Here is a 20,156-nt window from a genome sequence, read left to right on the forward strand (position 1 = left end):
TGCATATAAATGGAGTTGGGCCGAGGCCAAGATCGATTGAGCTCACTTCCAGACGATATCCTCACTGAAATCCTCTCTCGCCTCCCAATCAAATCCGCCATTTCAACCTCCGTCTTATCCCACCGTTGGTGCCACCTCTGGACTGGCGTCACTCGCCTTGAATTCTGCACTATTAGTACATTCAAACTCAGTTACATCCTAAGACATCTGACTTCCCCGAAACTTGAGGTCCTAAACTACTCGCATAATCACGAAGATACTTTCCGTCAAAAAGTGCTACAAGTCATTAGCAGTATACTATTTCCGATACCTGTTTGTTTGCTTAACTGTCAATCTCTTGTGATTTTGGATTTGGTTGGTCCGTTTGCAAGGGAGGATGATGCATACAAAGATGTCGATATTCAACTTCCGAATTTGAAGAACCAACATCAAAATTGAAAAGCATGTCAATTGTAGGCCATCGTCGAGTGACATTTTTTGGCGCTACTTCTGTTTTACCAAAAAACAATTCAATATTCAAGCAAACATATAACGTACGACTGACTACATACTACATAAAAGGTACGACTGCCTACAACTTGTCTGGGTACAAGAACCAACATAGTGTCACATTACAATTTAAATTTCCTTGCTTATAGATTTTTATGTTAGATAAGAATATCTTATGCATTTGCTTTGGTATGCTAACTCAACTGTATAATTGCTGCTTGTTAATTCCTTACGACTTGAATGCCAAGAAATTTGCCATACGTTTGTAATTCGATAGAATAACTCCTTTTGCTACAAAACTCGCTTTTTATATATAGAATACATATTACTTGCTTCTATATGATGAAATGAATTCTTGTGATGGCTTGATTTTATCTTTCTTTCTTTTTTGCTCTTTTTTTTTTTTAAATCTATTCTGTTAATGATATTACTCCATTTGTTCATACTGCTTTTCCATTAGATGTTCCGAGGTTCAATTCTAAGTCCTTTTATCGTCCTAGATGGGGGGATTCGCTAAGCAGCTAGCAAAAATCCTTTATTATCAAGGACTTAATGTCTAAGAATTATGGACTTACTAATCAAATCATTATGACAACTTGCATCCGATGTAGCTTAGTTGCTGAGTTCCCTTGCATATATATGAAGTCTTTGCTTTTAATCATGAAATCATGATTTATCTGGTACTGGTTCTATCTCAATAGGATGCTCTAATTTCCATTGTCCATGTTCCAAGATATGTGGACCAACTATATATATAGTCTCAAATGTATGATTAAACAACCAAATTAACTCATGCCACTTACAATATACTCTTGATTATTATGCTACTAAGCATTCAACTTGTCTGATCTCTATGTTTGGGAATAAAAACTTCAGTACTATTGAATAATTTTGAATGATTTTAGGAAATTTTGAGAACAACTAAACAACTACCATTATTTTTTTATTTTTTGTTTTTTTTTTTTTTTGCGAACAACTACCACAAATTTTGTATTTATTTTTATAACACTACCAGTTAGAGATGGCAATGGATCGGAGGTGGGTCGGGTGATGCTTCATTCGCCTCCATCCACCGTACCAACGATCCATCCATCACCCGACCCATCCATCACCTAATTTTTTTTTCATCCACATTCGATCCATCCGTCATCCATGGATGAATCGGGTGGATCGAGTGATAATTCGGGTGAAATAAATATATAAATATAACTTTTCTTTTTCATGATTAAAAAAAGTGATCAATTTTATTAAAACTTTGATACATCTTTCTAATACTTGTTCCTTTTAAGTAAATTAAAACAAATGTCAATTCCTAACACTACAATAGACATTAAATTATTAAAAAGGATATTTTTTTTATTTTTTTTTTATATATAAATTTAACGGGTGGATGGATGGGTCGTCGGGCGATGGATCGGGTGATGGGTTGGATGTATCATCATCCGTATCCGACCCGATCCGTCACCCGATCCATGCATCCATCATCCATCCGTCATCCGCTTACACTACAAGAAAAATCTCTTTTCGTAGCGATTATTTCATAGCGATTGTACATTCACTACAATATGCAAGTATGTTTGTGAAATAATTAAGGATGTCGTATCATTTTTACAATCGCCATGGTTTTCCCATATAAAATCGATACGGAAAACATAATAATACATATCCACACTATTTTTACATATTTATATAATTTTGAGAAATCGTATCATTTACAATCGCCACTAAATCCTAAAAATCGATACGAAAAGCCTTTTCAACACTAGATATATAAATATTGTTTGACAAAGAATACATAAAATATGTCATAGCTTATTGGTGAAACATATAATATAAGAGTTTGAGGTTGCATGTTCGAATCTTGTAAAGATCATGCGCATGTTTTTTTTTTTGTTGCAACGGGGTTTTTTTTTTTATGAAGAAAATGAGTTAAACATTTATAGCGATTGCAATCGCTACAATAATCACCACAATTGGATGTAGGTTTTCGTATCGATTATTGAAGCCAACCCCAGCGATATTGAAAACCACTACTAAAGGCTAAGGCAACGGGGGATATTGTATCGAATGACCATTCGTTGGGAAATCTTTTTTTTTTTTTTTTGAAGAAAATGAGTTAAACATTTATAGCGATTGTAATCGCTACAATAATCACCACAATTGGATGTAGTTTTTTGTATCGATTATTGAGGCCAACCCCAGCGATATTGAAAACCACTACTAAAGGCTAAGACAACGGGGGATATTGTATCGAATGACCATTCGTTGGGAAAGCTTTTTGTTGCAATTACAATCGATACTAAAGGTTAATAAAATAGTTACGAAAAGGTTATTTTCTTGTAGGGTTAAGTTCGGGTTCATCCATATATTTGGATCGGGTGGATGGTTATCCATCGGGTTTGGATGATATTGCCACCCCTACTACCAGTTAACGATGGACGTTTCCTTGCCGCATGTGAGGCCACCCTAATTCATTCAATACACAAATAAATTAACAATTAACCAGAAATCATAAGAAAGATTAAGAAAATGAACGAATATTACTTGTTTTTTCAATCCTAATAGCTTGAATTCGATTTTTAGGTGAGCAATTTCACCTATGCCCTGAAATTTTCCAAAGACAAACATTCAAAGAAACAGAGAGTATCTAATTAGGGGGAAGATCGTTAATATAAAGGAGAGATCGATAGTTGAAGGGAAAAGGACAAAAGGTGGGCCCCATATACGGCAAGCAAACGTCCCTCGTTAACTGGTAGTGGTAACAAAACAAATACAAAATTTGTGGTAGTTGTTTGAAAAAAAAAAAAATAAAGGTAGTTGTTCATAAAAGTTGAAACTTTTGCAATAGTTGTTCGCAAAATTTTCATGATTTTATGATCCTTCTACATTCAAGTAGTCTGCATTTATTTGCTTACATTGACTTCGAGTACTAACATCTGAACACATTTGAAAAAATTTGTACTTTTATTGCCTTATTTTAATGAATTGTTTTATAGAATTAAACAAAATGTTTCACATGTATTTTTTTTCCGTTTAAATATCATTATCTCTATTTAAATTTATTTATTCAAACTTAATTTAAATGTTCCAATTTATTTGTTACGTTTCATTTAACTTCCAATGATGTACAGCAAGAATAATGTACACATCATAAGCAACATATGTTACATAGCATATTCAAGGCTGTTTTTTTTTTTAATTTTTTATTTTTATTTGACTTCAAGGTTGGGTTTTGTTTTAAAAGATTATCATTTATTAATGGATATTTCAGGATTTTCGGCATGGTGAGTCACCTTCAAATTATTGACCACGACTGTGAAAATAAATCTTGGTCTAGCTCATAATTAGTTTCAATAAATAGTTATATTACAATCAAATTGATTGCAAAAATTCATATTATAACTAAATAGTACTAACAAAATCCGTCTTAGAGAGTGAAAGTACTACTAATAACATGTAGCAAACAAATAAACACCCATTACTGTTAATAGTAGCCCAAAAAAAGGTAAAATGACCTTAGAAACCAGTTGTTAGATATAATAGATCTCTTTTAATTAAAAAAAGAGTTGGAACAGCGAGAAAAAAAAGGAGTGATATTGCTATTATTTACTGTAAGATATAATAACCGGTCTCTTTTAATTTAAAAAGAAAACAGTGAGATTTAAGAGAAAGCTACAGGAGTAACACTGATAGCATCTAAGAGACCAATTATTTATAATAAACGGTGGTCTCTTTGATTGATTTTTTAAAAAAAAAAAATTAAATGAACTTCAAATGTTAATTTTGGGGCTGGTATTGCACGTGCACCACTAAGTACCATTGTAACTCCACCCCTTATCGTTAATTCGTTATGAGAAAAGGGAATACAAATTAATCACGGTGATAAGTAAATCAAGTTGAAATACGTTAAAGTAAATCAATAACTTTTCATTAGATATGAACTCATAATTGTTGATTTATTTTTAAGAAATACTATTGATTGTACAGATTTTTAAGTACTTCGTCTTGCCTAACTTCAAAATCCAATCGGACATGAAAGGAAACCCCTTCTTACTCAACTCCAATTCATCAAAACCCATCTCAATCCTACCTTATAATACCCAGCAAAAGGCCACTCTCATTTTCCCAATTATATTCATTCTTGTATTTCACCGAGTTATATAATAGTAATGCACACCACCTGTTTGACAAAATAACAGCATTTGCTACCAAACTCAGATTGATGATCACCGTTTTTAAACCCAACAAAGAGGGCAATTAAGGAATTGCCGAATGCTTGTTATGCTCCTGATTTGTTTCACAATGTTTGGACTGAAATTACGGTATGATTTCTGATTTTGGCACTTATTGTTATGATTTCTCTTTCTTATTCACATGTTATTTTAATTTCTCCCGTATTTTATTTTAGGGGAAAAGACATTTGCTTTGTTTTACTCTGTATTTTTAACTCTTTAAATTGCAACTTCCTAGTAAGAGTTGCAATTAAACAAGGCATGTATTCCACCATGTCCACACGTGATTCGTCACTAGAACATATGGCCAACCAAGAGAAGATAACCCATACGGCCTTACCCATCACTCGCCAAAGTTAAAATAAAGATAATTTAGTTTAAAAAAAAAAAAGTTTTTCTAAGTTAAACCCCTAAGGTAGTTGAGTTTCTAAGGTGTACCATGCTTTTTCAAATTTCTAAGTCGTGCCCTTCAACTTCTTATCAATACTAAAATATACCCTTATTAGTTGTTTAAAATTTAATTGAGAGTGTGATTTCGTGGCTTTAGTTTTCATTATTAGGGTTGTTGTGGTTAATATTTCTTTTCCGTATCATTTCCTTACCTTTTATCATCTTTTTATTAAATTTATAGTTAACTTTAGGTGACGTGGAAGTCCCAAAGAGGGTACCATTCATTAATGGTAGTGAGTTGAGGGGCACAACTAAGAAATTTGAAAAAGCATGGGTACACCTTAGAATCTCGACTGCCTTAGGGGCATAGTTTAGAAAAACCCAAAAAAAATAAAATACAGAGTACTTTTTTTTTTTTTTTGGAGGGGAAACTACAGAGTACTTTATTTGGAGTTACATGTCATTATTCACAAGTTTCTTGAAAGCAGAGTTGTTCTTCCATTATATTACCTTAAATCAAGATTATTTAGTGGAACTTTGCCATGAAATGCGGATGTCATGTTGGGTGGGTAATTTGCTCTCATTTTTAATTTGGTCTATTAGTAGCTTGTTATCAGTGGTCATGAACACCATTACTAAGAATAAAACACACTCTTTCTCTCACAAACTCTCTTTCTAACTCTCATCTTCTCTCACAAACTCTCATTTTCTCTCTGTATCTCGCTGAAAATTTCTGGAACTAGAAATGGACATTGGAACGGCCATGTCTGTAGCTCAAACTTTGTTTGCAGCATTGCAGTGTTCGCAGCTCAATGAGATTTGTTCCATTGCTGGCTACAAATCCAAACTTGATGAACTGCGTGCCACCGTCGTAAGAATCAAAGCTGTGCTCAAGGATGCTGAGGCCAAGCAAGTGCTGTCCGAACAAGAACAGCTCTATATTGAAGAACTCAAGGATGCTGTTTATGAAGCCGATGATCTCTTCGATGAGTTTGTCACTCTTGCTCAGCGTAAGCAGCTCACCAAGGGTATCAAGGTTCGTGTGCTTTCTCTTTTCACCAAGTTTGGTACTGCTTACAATATGGCTCAAGGGGTTAAGAGGATCAAGAATAAGCTGGATGCTATTGCTTATGATAAGCGGTTCAGCTTGACCATTGATCCCAAGCCTATTAAGAATCGAAGGCTTGAAACCTGTTCTTATGTGTATGAAGCTGATATCATTGGAAGAGAACCTGATTTGGAGAAGATTGTTGGTGTGTTGCTTGATTCCAATGTTCAACAAGATGTTTCTTTCCTTTCTATTGTGGGGATTGGTGGATTGGGAAAAACAGCGCTTGCCCACAACTTGTGTATGATGATGCAAGAGTCACAAATGCATTCTCATTAAAGTTGTGGACTTGTGTTGCTGATGAAAATCAGGAGTTGCTTGGTGTGCAAGGGGTTCTTGATAATATTCTAGCTTCAGCTACGGGTAATAAGATGAATGAGGGTTGTACCATGGATTGGTTGCAAAGGAAACTCCGAGAACAACTTGCTGGGAAAAAGTACTTGCTTGTTTTGGATGATGTATGGACTGAAAATTTTGAGCGATGGCATACATTAAAGCAATATTTGATGGAAGGTCGGAAAGGAAGTTGGGTTGTGGTTACAACACGTTCACATGTAACTGCACAAATTTTAGGAGATGGTCTAAGGCACGAGCTAAAAGGCTTGTCAAAAGAAGATTCATTATGTTTATTTAAAAGAGTAGCATTTGGATCACAACACTCCAATCCTCCCGAAGACTTGGTCAATATTGGTGAAGGTATTGTAGAGGAATGTGCTAACGTCCCTCTTGCAATTAGAGTGGTAGGAAGTCTTCTCTACGGGCAAGAAAAAAACAAGTGGCTTTCAATTCAGAAGCTGGGATTAGCAGAAGTCAAAGAAAGCCAAGTTAGTATTATGCCTATATTGAAACTTAGCTACTATAAGCTTGAATCTACATTAAAGAGTTGTTTTAGCTACTGTGCAATTTTCCCAAAAGATTATGTGATGGAGAAGGATACATTGATTAGGCTTTGGATGGCACAAGGCTACATCCCATTTAATGATCCTCAGAGTCCGGAAGATCTTGCCGAAGAATACTTCTCAATTTTGTTGCGGAGATGTTTTTTCCAAGACGTGAGCAAAGATGAAGATGGTAATATTATGTCATGTAAGGTACATGATTTAATGCATGATGTTGCTCAAGAAGTCGTGGGAAAGGAGATATGCACGGTGAAAGCCATGAATGGGAACATGGACAAAAAAGTACGACATCTTATTGTACAAGGTAAATCTTTAAATTATCTTTCTAATAAGACCCATATACGCTCATTTATTCAAACAAAATTTTTGAATGGATTTTTCTCGATGGATCATCTTTGTGTGGATTTATTAGTAGCTAATTGGAAATGTTTAAGGGCTTTGGACTTGAGTAGATCAAGGATCAAGAGTTTGCCGGGCTCAATAGGTGACTTGATACATTTGAGGTATCTAGACCTCTACTGCAATAGTGGTCTAGAATTTATTCTGGGGTCAATTACAAAACTATATAATCTCCAGACTTTAGACTTTAGATCTTGTATTAATTTGAAGGAGTTGCCAAAAGGTTTGGGGAAGATGGTTAAGTTGAGGGTCTTGGCTTTACAAGATTGTAATAAGCTAAGGTATATGCCAAGAGGCATAGGTATGTTGACTTGCCTTCACACTCTTAATGAGTTTGTGGTAGGGGGAACAAGTAAGAAGGAGGTGTTTGATGGGCTAGAAGATCTAAAAGCTCTAAGAAACCTGAGAGGTTCTCTTCGTATCAGTATCCGATTTATGAAAGCAAGTGCAAGCACTTATAACATAAATGAAAGAAGGGAGGAAGGGTGCCTGATTAACAAGGAACATCTCAAAAAAGTAAATTTAATCTTTGATGTCGATGACAGTGATGAGGAGTCAGAGGGAAGGGAGGAGTATGATGAAGCGGTGATGAAAATGTTGCAGCCACCTTCTAATCTCAGGGAGTTATATGTGTATGGATATCATGGCGTGAGAATGCCACGCTGGCCAAGGGAAGATCGCCTAGCAACTTTTCTCCCCAATCTTGTTCAGATAAAGTTTTACGATTGTTGGAATCTACAAAATTTGGGACAAATAAGGTTTCCTCATTTGAAAATGTTATATGTGGAGAATTGCCCAAACTTAACTGGTATACTGGAGTGTCCTGCATTGGGACACCTAGGATTAACCAATTTCAATGACAGATTGGAAATAATCGACATCAGTTCCAATTTCAAGAAGGTTAAAATAGACAACTTGGCATGGCTTGATTCGCTGCATTTTCAGAGTGGCGCGAATAAAGCCATCAAGAATTTTGCTTGTCTCTCTGCCTTGGAGGTGTTAAAAATTATACAATGCTCTAATTCAAGTCTATCTGTACTAGCTGTAGTGCCATCAAGAGAGCTTCCCTTTTGTCACTCCCTCCGCTCCTTGACATTGAGTGGTGTCTCTGAGATGGTAGAACTGCCCATTTGGATAAGCTACTTGACTGCCCTTGAATCCCTTAATATTTGGGATTGCACAGAACTGGAATCAATGGGAACTTCAATTTCATTATTACTCAGCACGCCTAAAAGAAAGATGCCAAAAATCCACTGGAGAAGATTGGCCCCATATTCAACACATCCCTAAGATTGTATTTGGGTTCAATAATAGTTTCTTTGTCTAGTTTCATTGTGATTAGGTAACCTATTGAATTTTTTAATCTATGTCGTGAAATTAGATTAACAAATCGTAATAATTAGTGTATCTGTAGTCTTTAGGATTGCATACATTGCTCTGTGTAAATGAAGAAGAAACTCTCATTCTTTGTTTCCTGTGATTCTTACTACCTTTATTTTATCCACTTGTACAATGCCCACCACCTCTACAATGACTTCTTTCCTCTGTGAAGCAGTATGTAATTCTTACTCAAGTAGCATCCTTTCTACATTATTGTGGATTTTTCTGGTTGCTGAGTTTCTTGAAGACAGAGTTGCATAATTTGTATGACACTACTATTCAAATTTTCTTGCATGCTTTCTTCGTTCGATTGAGATTATGTCACTGTTATCTCTTAGTTGATGTCATTACTCTAGTATAATACTTTGAGGGGTAGGGCTAACCTGACTGAAGGTCATGAACTCATGAAATTTTTTTTTTGACTCATCAAGTCTTGCAAAGGTAAGTAATCGTTGCTTATCAATAACAGCCGAAAAACCAATAGAAAAAAAAAAAGAAATAAAATCATTTCAATTGTTAAAAAAAAGGACATATTTTATTTGATTTTGTATATACTACCAAATAAAATAATCTTATATAGATACATTGTTGTCAAAAAAACTTAAAACAAACGTCAACTAATAAAATGATAGTTGAACCAAGATCAAATTCAAGCCTTTTATACAATGTCTGCAAAAAATTTTTGATCAAGAACAGTTGAAGATGCTTCCAGAAGAGATCATAGTTGAGATATTCTTACACAACCCTAGTTTGAGACTTTGAGATGAAAAGTATTTGCTAATATATCCAACTACAAGGGAGATTAAGGAATTGTTGAGATAAGCTCATATACTGGTAATTTGATGACTTTTTTTTTTTGCTGATGCAGTCTGCTATGAAGGGTCTGGAGACTTCTGTACTTCTGCCAAATTTGATGCAGTCTGCTATAAAGTGTTATCTAGGCACTCATATCCAAATGTTCTAACCTAGAGTTTACCTTTATTATAAGCCTATTATAGAAGAAAAGGAGGTACTTGATCTGAGGATGGCTTGTCATGGACTCATGGTGATCCCTTCTTTAACACACTCTGCTTCTTGTATATTCTTAATGTTTACCTATTATCTCTTACACAGATATCCTTCGTTCAATCATTCTAACCAATTAATACAATCATTCTAACTGATTAATCCTTTTTTATTTCAAATAAATACTGTGAATCTGAACTTACTTTATCTATTCAACTATGCTCTTGTTTCCATTATCCATGTTTCATATTATGGGGATCAACTATACTTTCAATGAAATGAGATTGAACTTATTAACTTGGCCTCTTTCATGTTTCAGCTTACTCATTGCCTTTATATATGTTTGAAAGTAGAAAGTTCGGTAGTGCAGGCAACATGATCACTGAACTCTTGGATAGTTGATTCATAATATTAAGGTTTGGTAGTGTGTACATGTTTATGTTGATTAATTCCCATTTACTCCGCACAATAATGCAGCCTGCACTGTAAATATATCTTGTCTTTGAGTATTAGCATCTGAATTGGATTGCACGAGGCCTTGCCTTACATCATATCTTTTCTTAAATATAGATTGTCAACTCATTTAGTTCCTTGCTACTTGATGAATACTATATATTGGTGATCTGATCTGATGTGGTGTTTATTGTTAACACAGTTTGTTTATAGGTGAAGGTAGATCTTAGGATTCCTTCTTCTTCCGAGTTGTCTTCTCAGTTAGTAAGCGACTTGAAAATTTTTCAATTGTACAATCTTGAGCATTTCTGAAGGTTAGGATGGAGCATCTTCTGTCTGGTATCTTTCATAGAAGTATAAGGTATCATAGTTATCACTTCTTTTAACACCCTTAGTTTCTAGTATTTGATTTTCGAGTAATTAAGCTACTTATTTAGTACTCACTAGTTATTAACTCTCACATAAACATACTCTTCTTTTTTTTTTATACACATAAACATTCTCTTGATGATTTTACCTTTATAAATACAAAATTTGGCACAATTGAATTTGTGTGCAACAATGTCCCAGATTTTTCTTATTTAGTAAAAATTGTAAGTTTATTAAAATAAATTAAATTGGATGAAGTCCGTGTGATGCACGGTTTGTTAGTATTTTTAAAAAAAAATATTTTTCATATTTATGTGATTTTTGTTATTATATTAGATTTAAAATATTAGATAAAATTCTTAATCTCAAAAGATAATATTTTGTATTTAATTAATTTAAACTTTAGTATCTCATACGTCAATTTTGCTTACATGACATTTGAATTATTTAATTGTAAAAGAAATTAATAATTTCTTATTTAATGGGTTATAACTTAAATTTATAATCTTACATGGCGTAATAAGAAAATTAAATCCTAAAACTCGGGTCCCCTTTATATATATTAGATAGATTAAAACTCTTTTTTTTTTAATCTTTTAAAATTTTAACCTTACACAATAATATATCTTGTTTGTTACGGATTATAATGCCCTCATTCAACAAACGTTTGATCATCTAAATTGTAAAATAATTATGCTGAAAACACTCGCTTTGTATTGAGGCTCTTGGCCAAATATATAGAGTACAATAATAGAAATAAATAAGTAGAGAATCCTAGCTATATATGATCAAATATCCAAATCTTAACACATCTCTATATGGCAACTAATATATCTGGATAATATCAAATCAAAAATCATATCTTAACATAAATAGATTGCATACAAACTCGATTGATTTTATTCTATATATATGAAAGTACAATTGCAATTGCAATTGCAATTACACATAGCACAAATATGGAGTCGGCAAACTGCAACCCCAACCACGAGGGCGGAGGCGAAGATCGATTGAGCTCACTTCCAGACGATATCCTCACCGAAATCCTCTCCCGCCTTCCAATCAATTCCGCAGTCACCACCTCCGTCTTATCCCATCGATGGCGCCACCTCTGGACTGGCATCACTCGCTTTGAATTCCACACTACTAAAATACCTACAATAATACCCAACTTCAGTTGTATCTTACGACATCTGACTTCAACGAAACTCGACGTATTCAAAGTTAAGGTCTCACGAAGAATCTACTGGCATGATAAAGAAGAAGATGATGGATTTGAATCATGTATTCATGATATATGCCGTCGAAAGGTGCAACAAGTTATCAGCAATATATTCTTTCCGATGCCTGATTGCTTGCTTAATTGTCGATCTCTTGTGATTTTGGATTTGTATGGTCCGTATGAAATGAAGTACGAATACAAAGCTGCTGATATTCAACTTCCGAACTTGAAAAAGCTTTCGTTACGATTTCTTACTTTTATACCTCATTGGTTAGGGTCTTTACATAAATCTTCTCCATTATTAGAAGATTTAACTCTCGCATCTTCTGTACACTTTATGCAGTCTATAAGTACAATACCCTTAATTAACATAATTTTCCCGAATTTAAAGTCATTGGAGTTAGGGTTGTTCCCTTATAATGTAGAGCAAACGCCGGGTATCAATTCGATTTTTTCTATCGATGCACCCAAATTGACAAACCTTGTAACATATGGTTGCGTTTTACCTTATGGATTTCGTACTAATCCGCCAGCATTAGTCAAAGCGTGTATCAACTTGAGGAAGTATGTATTGAGACATGAAGACCTTGAGGTGGAGCTTCATCGGTTTCCCGAATTTTTCAAAGGAATGTCTAGTGTTAGCAACCTTGAGCTAGTGGTGATGATGGAGGGGCAAAGGAATATGTTCACTTACTTGAATCTGAATCCGCCCATCATGTTTTTTAATTTAGTCCGGCTTGAAGTGACCTTGTGTGGGTTTAGTCTTAATGATTGCACTAGTTTTGTGGTTTCGTTGCAACGCTTCCCCAACTTAGAGCATCTTTGGGTGATAGTAAATCGTCGCGAAAGAGAGCAGAATACTTGGTGTGCACCAAATGTTGTACCAAGTTGTCTAATAAGTAAGCTCAAGATAATATCGATATCGATAAGGGGATTTGGTAGGAATAATTGTTGGATCGAGTTTCTAAGGTACATTCTAGGTAAAGCAACAGTTTTGCAAAACTTAAATGTTTGCTTGGTTCATAATTTGCCTGAACGAGTCGAACATAAGTTCTGTAAATCCTTGTTTAAGCTTCCAAGGAGCTCATTGAATTGTGAGGTTGTGTTTTCGGGTAGGTTTGTTAAAGGATTATCAAGTAATGTATTCAAAATCGGAAACCATAATGTCAATTATAGGCCATGGTTGATTGACATTTTTTGGTGCTACTTGTGGTTAACCAAACGACAATTCAGTACTCAAGCAAACATAGAAGATACGGCCGACTATGTACTATTCGATTCCGATTTGTCTCCATTCCAATATGATGAACACATATAGTTTTATTCCTTTGGTATGTATGTGTGCATATCCCTTATTGCTTTGATTAATTGATTTCATCAATAGAATGATTAGTTAAAGACCAAATGCCTTATCACTACATACTAATAGAACGAGCAAATCAATGACTCCAATTGAATTGCTACATTTAGTCACTTAGACAAGAGAAATACTTTTAAGTAGTATATATCAAATTTTATGCTTTGATTTTTCATTCGTATCTTTCTTAATTTATGTATTAACTAGGTTTGCGATGCACGGTTTATATGTAAAATCTATTTTTATAATTTGTACATTTAAATAAATGGATAAATAATATTAATATGAATTATCTTGTACAAATATATTTGTAATTTTAAAATTTTAAATTTTCATCAAAATCATGATATAATACATGCTCAACATGGTCTAATACATATTTTAATATAGGAGCCCATTTATTAGTGTGCTATTTACAATTATTTTATTTTTTGTAGGATGAATTCATAGTTTTTAGTTGTAATTTAAAAAGCTTCTATGTTTCAAATTTCAAAATTGTTAAATATGATAACTCTACAAAAAAAATTAAAAAAAATAATAAATAAAGATGACATCATCCTTGCATTTAGGCGAGAAAATTTTTAGTGTTAAGTATATATATTGGTTGTAGGAAGTTTTGATCTTCATGCCTTAGCCTACTTACTAATGTTACCCATGAAAATGCCAATGGCCAACATGGCTGGGCAACTTCATCAACTCTAAGCAATGGAGTCAACGCCGAAATCAGTCGCACCTCCGCCGAGAAAAACACCCACCGCCAAACCACCAACCCTGTCGCCACTCCCAACTGCCGACCGTCGAACTCCCTTAGCTTCTCCCAAGGATCCGGCGTCCCCCCCCCCTCCCCCGATTTCGACCTTGTTGACCACCCCCATCCCCCAATTCCAGCGTCGTTGACCTCCCCCCATCCCCCAATTCTGGCATCGCTGACCTCCTCCATCCCCTGATTCGTGTCGAACTCCGATCCCTGCTCCAATTTCGCGTCGAACCCAATGTCGGGTTTGGTGGGTTTTCGAATAGTCTTGAGGTTGGCTTGGGTTAATGGGGTTTTGGGTTGGCTGGGTGGGTGGGTGGGTGGGTGGGATTCCGGTTGGTGGTTTGGCGGTGGGTATTTTTGGCGATTAGTGATCAAGCATATTTATAGAACAAAAACTTTTGCATTTTGTGTTTTATTTTGATACTCTGTTTTTGTGAAAAAAAAAAAGGGGTCACTTTTGTAAAAAAAAAAAAAAAAAAAGTAACTTTTGGTAAAATATAGGTCACTTTTGTTAAAAAAAAATGGAGCACTTTTGTAAGAAAAAAGGGTCACTTTTGTGAAAATATGGGTCGCTTTGTAAAAAAAAAAAGGGTCACTTTTTTTTTATATAGATATTAGATAAAAAAAAATAATAAAACAAAAAGAATACTTCTATTAATTTTTATTTTTTTTTAAAGGAAAAGAATTATTTTGATGTACTTATAAAAACAAATTTTACTTGAGTTATATATAGGGGATTTTTTTCCCGAGTTTTTAGAGAGTCGCGTAGGATTTAATTTCTTCGGCGTGCCAGGTAGGATAGTAATACATTTAAGTGGTAACCAATTAAATACGAGATTATTAATTTCTTTTAGAATTAAATAATTTAAATGACACGTAGGCAAAATTGGCGAATGAAATTTCCCGATTTAAATTAATTACATATAAAATATTATCTTTTGATATCAGGAATTATATCTAAATATATAACAAATTTTAACACATAAATATGTATATAAAAAAATATTTTAAAAAATTCAAACAAGCGTGCATCGCACGGGCTTCATCCGTATATACTACGAAGTTTATCAAGTAGTATATAGAAAACATTGAAAGTTTATCACGAAAAAAAAAGGAAATTTTGTGAAAAAACACCTATTATAGTCAAGAATTTGCGAGAAACTACCTATTAAAAAAAATGTTGTAATTTACTACCTAAAATTTGAAAAATGTTGTAATTTACTACCTGTTGCCGGATTTTGTAGTTTGACCCGTTTACTCCGGCGTTGACTTTGTCATGTGCTACTCACGTGATACTTAATTAAGCTTTCTTTCCCAAATTTTCCCCAAATTGCTTCCCACGAAATTTTTGAAAAATCACTGTGCCCTAATTACTCCATCTCCTTCAATACGACTCCCTCAACCAACCTGATTTGATTGATGTGCAGAGCTCTGATGAAAATTAATGGCGAATTCACCAGCGCATTCAATTAGTTCCCTCAAGTAACTTAATTTGGTAATTTTTCTCACTGTAATTTCATTTTCAAGTACGAAATTGGCACTGTTCATCGTCTTCAATTACCCAACGAAAGAATTTGCAACCCCTCTGATTAGTTTCAGGATTATAAAACTTACAAGCTTCAAACTTCCTCCCTGGGTTTTCATGAGTCCACGACATCACCCTAGCAATGGGAATTCCACACTTGCACTTGACTTTGGAAGAAGAAGACATTCGTGCACCTGTAATTCACAATTTTCGTTTTAAATAAACCCTAAATTCATGGGAACGGATCTTTGAGAACAAAACCAGCAATTAATAGAGGGTTTCAATCGAAATTCATTAAAAAAAAACTTAATTAAACAACAATTACCTCAATCGCGCACAATAGAGGAGGAGATTGGCTCAAAAAAATCGCCTTCAAAGTCAAATTGGGGATTTCTGGGAAAAAATCGTGGAATTAGGGATTAGTGGGAAGCAATTTGGGGAAAATTTGGGAAAGAAAGCTTCATTAAGTATCACGTGAGTAGCACGTGACAAAGTCAACGCCGGAGTAAACGGGTCAAACTACAAAATCCGGCAACAGGTAGTAAATTACAACATTTTTCAAATTTTAGGTAGTAAATTACAACATTTTTTATAATAGGTAGTTTCTCGCAAATTCTTAAATGTAATAGGTAGTTTTTCACAAAATTTCCAAAAAAAAAAATTTATTCTTAATAGAAGAATTTTTTTTTTTATCCATATAAAATATAAACCCTCAATATTTAGAGAGAGTGATCAAAATTGCATATAGATGGAGTCTACATACCGCAATATCAACCACGAAGGCCGAGGCCAAGATCGATTGAGCTCACTTCCAGACGATATCCTCACCGAAATCATATCTCGCCTTTCAATCACATCCGCCATTTCAACCTCCGTCTTATCCCACCGTTGGCGCCACCTCTGGACTGGCGTCACTCGCATTCAATTCCGCACGACTCCTTCTACACACAGACTCAGTAACATCCTACGACATCTGACTTCCCCGAAACTCGACGTATTCAAACTTGAGGTCCTACACCATAAGCATGATTACAGTAAGGAATTACAATCATGTATTCGTGATAATTGCCGTCGAAACGTGCAACAGGTCATTAGCGATGTATTATTTCCGATACCTGATTGTTTGCTTAATTGTCGATCTATTGTGGTTTTAGATTTGTGTGGTCCGTTTAAAAGGGAGGATGTATATGAAGCTGTCGATATTCAACTTCCGAACTTGAAGAAGCTTTCGCTACGATTTCTCAATTATCTGCCACCTTGGTTACATTCGTTACATAAATCTTCTCCATTATTAGAGGATTTAACTCTAAGGGCTACTAAACAGCCTCTAAATGCAATGCCATCGATGAATATATTTTTCCCCAATTTAAAGTCACTGGTATTGGGATTGTTCCCTTACCATGTAAATTCGACGCCGGGTGTCTATCCGGATTTCTCTATCGATGCACCCCAATTAACTAACCTTGTAACATATGGTTGCGTTTTACCTTATAGATTTTGTACTAATCCAACAAAATTAGTCAAAGCGAGAATCGACTTATTGATGAGGAAGTATACGGGATTTGAAGGCAATAGTGATGAGTTGGAGCTTCACCGGTTCTCCGAATTTTTCAAAGGAATGTCTAGTATTAGGAAACTTGAGCTAGTGGTGAAGAAGTGGCAAATGAATATATTCACTTAGTTGAATTTAAATCCGCCCATGTATTCTAATATAGTCCGTCTGAAAGTGACCTTTAATGGGTTTGGTATTAAGGGGTTGCAATGAATTGTTGGTTTCGATACAATGCTTCCCCAACTTAGAGCATCTTTGGGTGATCCTCGTTACGGTGTATTTGCGCCTAGAGGATCAGAGAATTTGGCACACACCGGACATTGTACCAAGTTGTTTAATAACTAAGCTCAAGACAATGAAGATAAAGGGACGTGGTGGGAGTGACGGTTGGGTCGAGTTTGTAAGGTACATTCTAGGTAGTGCAAAAGTACTGCAAAACTTAAATGTTTGCTGGAGTGATAGATCGTCTGAACAAGTAGAACGTATGTTCTGTAGTTCCTTGTTTAAGCTTCCAAGGAGCTCATCGACGTGTGAGGTTGTGTTTTCGGGTAGGTTTATTACATTATCAAGTAATCTTTTCAAAATCGGAAACCATAATGTCAGTTGGCCATGGTTGATTGACATTTTTGTAGCTACTTCTGGTTTTTCAAAAGCCAGTCCAAAATTCGAGCAAACACGTAAGGTTTGACTGTCTACTCCTTCCGTCACTTTTTATTATAGGGACCAATAAGTGCCAACTTTCCTTTGGTTTTGTTGTTGATTGTGTACCTAACCGATCAATAAGAGAAGGCGCAAAAGTCAAAACGATTACAATGTGTCTTGAGGGGAATGATGATGCAATGAGATCGATCGAGTTGCTAGATGCATTTCAGAAAGCATATTTGGTTAAGTAGATGTGTTGATCTAGGTTGTGTTTTCTGGTAAATACAAGTTATCGAGTGAGGAAACATGATGTCGAAGGTCAAATACGCTAATTAACGGTACATTGAGTTTTTTTTTTCTTCATTGTACCTTCATATATTTGACTGCTTGAATTGATTCCAATTTGATGTGCATATATTGTTTTTTTTTTTTCTTTGATGTACTTTCATATCCCTCTTGTTAATGATTAACTAGTGTGTGGCCCGAAAATTGCATCAAGTTGCCATTTTAATTTAACCTTTTGAGTATATGTTTTTAATATTTTGGAAGTTTTGTCTAGAACTACCCTAAAAATAGGGTCATTTGTGAATAACTACCCGTTTTTTTTTTTTTATTTGTTAAGAACTACCTATAAGTTAAGAAAAGTTTTGGTAACACTACCATTAACATTTTCCGTCCAAAAAAACGTTAATGGGGTCCACTTTTTCACTTTTCCCACTTAATTAACCCCCTTAATTACCTTCTCCCTTCCCTAATTAACTTTCCCTAAACCCTAGAAATTAAAACCCTCAAATTTAGGCATCCTATAAATTACAATGGCCAATTAGACATCCTACCAACTACAATGGCCAATTAGTAATTATAATGCAATTTAATTCAATCTCAAAGTCAAAATAAATGAAATCTAGAACTCAATTGAACCTCTAAACCCTAGAAATCAAATACCCCAAATTTATTTGAACCCATATACCCTAATCCAAATCCCTAATTTACACCCTAATTATGTTAATTGCATTCAATTTAAACTTGTATACAAATACAATAAACAATGAATTAAAAGAAAAGTGTGAAACATTACTTGAATAATTGAGAATTTGTGTTCCATTCATTGAGTATAATCTTTTGGATTTTTGAGTGAGAATGGAGAGGAAGTTAATTAGGGAGGAGAGAGAAGGTAATTAGGGGAGTTAATTAAGTGAAAAAAGTGAGACCAATAACGTCTTAATTGGATGGAAAACGTTAATTGATAGTACTACCCAAACGTTTTGTAACTTGTGAATAGTTTTAAACAAATAAAAAAATGGGTAGTTGTTTACAAATGATCCTATCTTTAGGGTAGTTCTACACAAAATTTCCTAATATTTTTGGTCTATTTTTACCTTTTTTTTATTAGTCATTGTTATTTGCAATTATGTAATACCCCGTATTTTTAAACCCGTTTTATGAAATATTAATTATGTTTTGACTTGAATACGTCATACTTTATTAATAATACATATTTTTATATTTTAAAGTGATACAAAAGAATTTTATTTAGTTTAATTTACGAAAATCACTTTGTTAAAATTATGTTTTATAAAAGATTTTGATATGCAAGCCGGGAATTTAGTAGCCGAAAATAAGATTTTTCTACTTTGAGTATTTCTTTGCTCCAAGTCAAAGGACCTAAGTCCATTTCTTACTCCTAAAGCATGACCAAAGTCACAAACTTCCTTTACAAGCTTGAATACTTGACCTCCAAGTTGTTGACATCATACATGATGTCAATAGCATGACCTCATAAACATCCTCTACAAGCTTGAATACTTGATCCCCAAGTTCTCAAATTCTATAAATAGAACCAAAGTTCAGCCAATTTAACCCAAAAGTCTCTTGCTCTTAAAGCTTCATCCTTCTTTTCTTCTTTCTTCCTCCCATTTTCGGACTACTTCACCCCGTATATGTTCCAGGCCATTTTTCAACCACTTCTGATCATTTTTAGCCTTTTGTTGTTTGAGACAAAGTTGTTCCTCTCAGGTGATTCTTGAGTTTAGGCTCAAGAATCACCCAATTTGGAGTTATATACTATGAGATATGGCTTCTGCAAGATCTGGCTCCTTCTTTTCAACGTGAACCTCCTCGTAAGCTTTGCTACTTTATATTGTTTTGCGGTTAGTCTTTCAAAACTAATATCTATTTTCAATTTATGATTTTTGTAAGGTTTCATATTTGATTCTTATTTAAAATACTCCTGTAGACACCCATTTGTGTCTCTCCAAAACCAAGCCCAGTGATGAGTATCTTTCACGTCGAATCATAATCAAATGAAGTGAAAGTGTGGAAAGTTTAGTGTTGCGGATAGTTTTAATTTCTTTTCTCTTCTCTCTGTTTTTGAAAA

General features: G+C 34.5%; 3 protein-coding genes across 3 annotated transcripts; all 3 read left to right on the plus strand.

The window, feature by feature from the left end:
• Positions 1 to 5,856: 5,856 nt before the first annotated feature.
• Positions 5,857 to 9,861, plus strand: LOC110705803 (putative disease resistance protein RGA1). Its single transcript, XM_021883737.1, has 3 exons — positions 5,857 to 6,396; positions 6,531 to 8,633; positions 9,766 to 9,861. The coding sequence occupies exons 1-3, from the start codon at positions 5,857 to 5,859 to the stop codon at positions 9,859 to 9,861; spliced, it is 2,739 nt and encodes a 912-aa protein (XP_021739429.1).
• A 1,822-nt stretch (positions 9,862 to 11,683) lies between these two features.
• Positions 11,684 to 13,264, plus strand: LOC110705804 (FBD-associated F-box protein At5g18780-like). The gene has a single exon (XM_021883738.1). It carries the CDS (start codon positions 11,684 to 11,686, stop codon positions 13,262 to 13,264), a length of 1,581 nt encoding a protein of 526 aa, XP_021739430.1.
• A 3,069-nt stretch (positions 13,265 to 16,333) lies between these two features.
• Positions 16,334 to 17,266, plus strand: LOC110705805 (FBD-associated F-box protein At4g10400-like). The gene has a single exon (XM_021883739.1). The coding sequence runs from the start codon at positions 16,334 to 16,336 to the stop codon at positions 17,264 to 17,266; it is 933 nt and encodes a 310-aa protein (XP_021739431.1).
• Positions 17,267 to 20,156: the final 2,890 nt, after the last annotated feature.

Source organism: Chenopodium quinoa, unplaced genomic scaffold (assembly GCF_001683475.1).
Source record: "Chenopodium quinoa cultivar QQ74 unplaced genomic scaffold, ASM168347v1, whole genome shotgun sequence".
Classification (NCBI taxonomy): Eukaryota; Viridiplantae; Streptophyta; class Magnoliopsida; order Caryophyllales; family Amaranthaceae; genus Chenopodium; species Chenopodium quinoa.

Bases quoted from the DNA above. Each gene is read 5' to 3' on its own strand.
- LOC110705803 (XM_021883737.1), top strand. From the start codon at position 5,857: ATGGACATTGGAACGGCCATGTCTGTAGCTCAAACTTTGTTTGCAGCA. The intron at 6,397-6,530 runs GTTTCTTTCCTT...GATGAAAATCAG, and splicing joins ATTCCAATGTTCAACAAGAT to GAGTTGCTTGGTGTGCAAGG. The intron at 8,634-9,765 runs GTAGAACTGCCC...TTGCTGATGCAG, and splicing joins TGAGTGGTGTCTCTGAGATG to TCTGCTATGAAGGGTCTGGA.
- LOC110705804 (XM_021883738.1), top strand. From the start codon at position 11,684: ATGGAGTCGGCAAACTGCAACCCCAACCACGAGGGCGGAGGCGAAGAT.
- LOC110705805 (XM_021883739.1), top strand. From the start codon at position 16,334: ATGGAGTCTACATACCGCAATATCAACCACGAAGGCCGAGGCCAAGAT.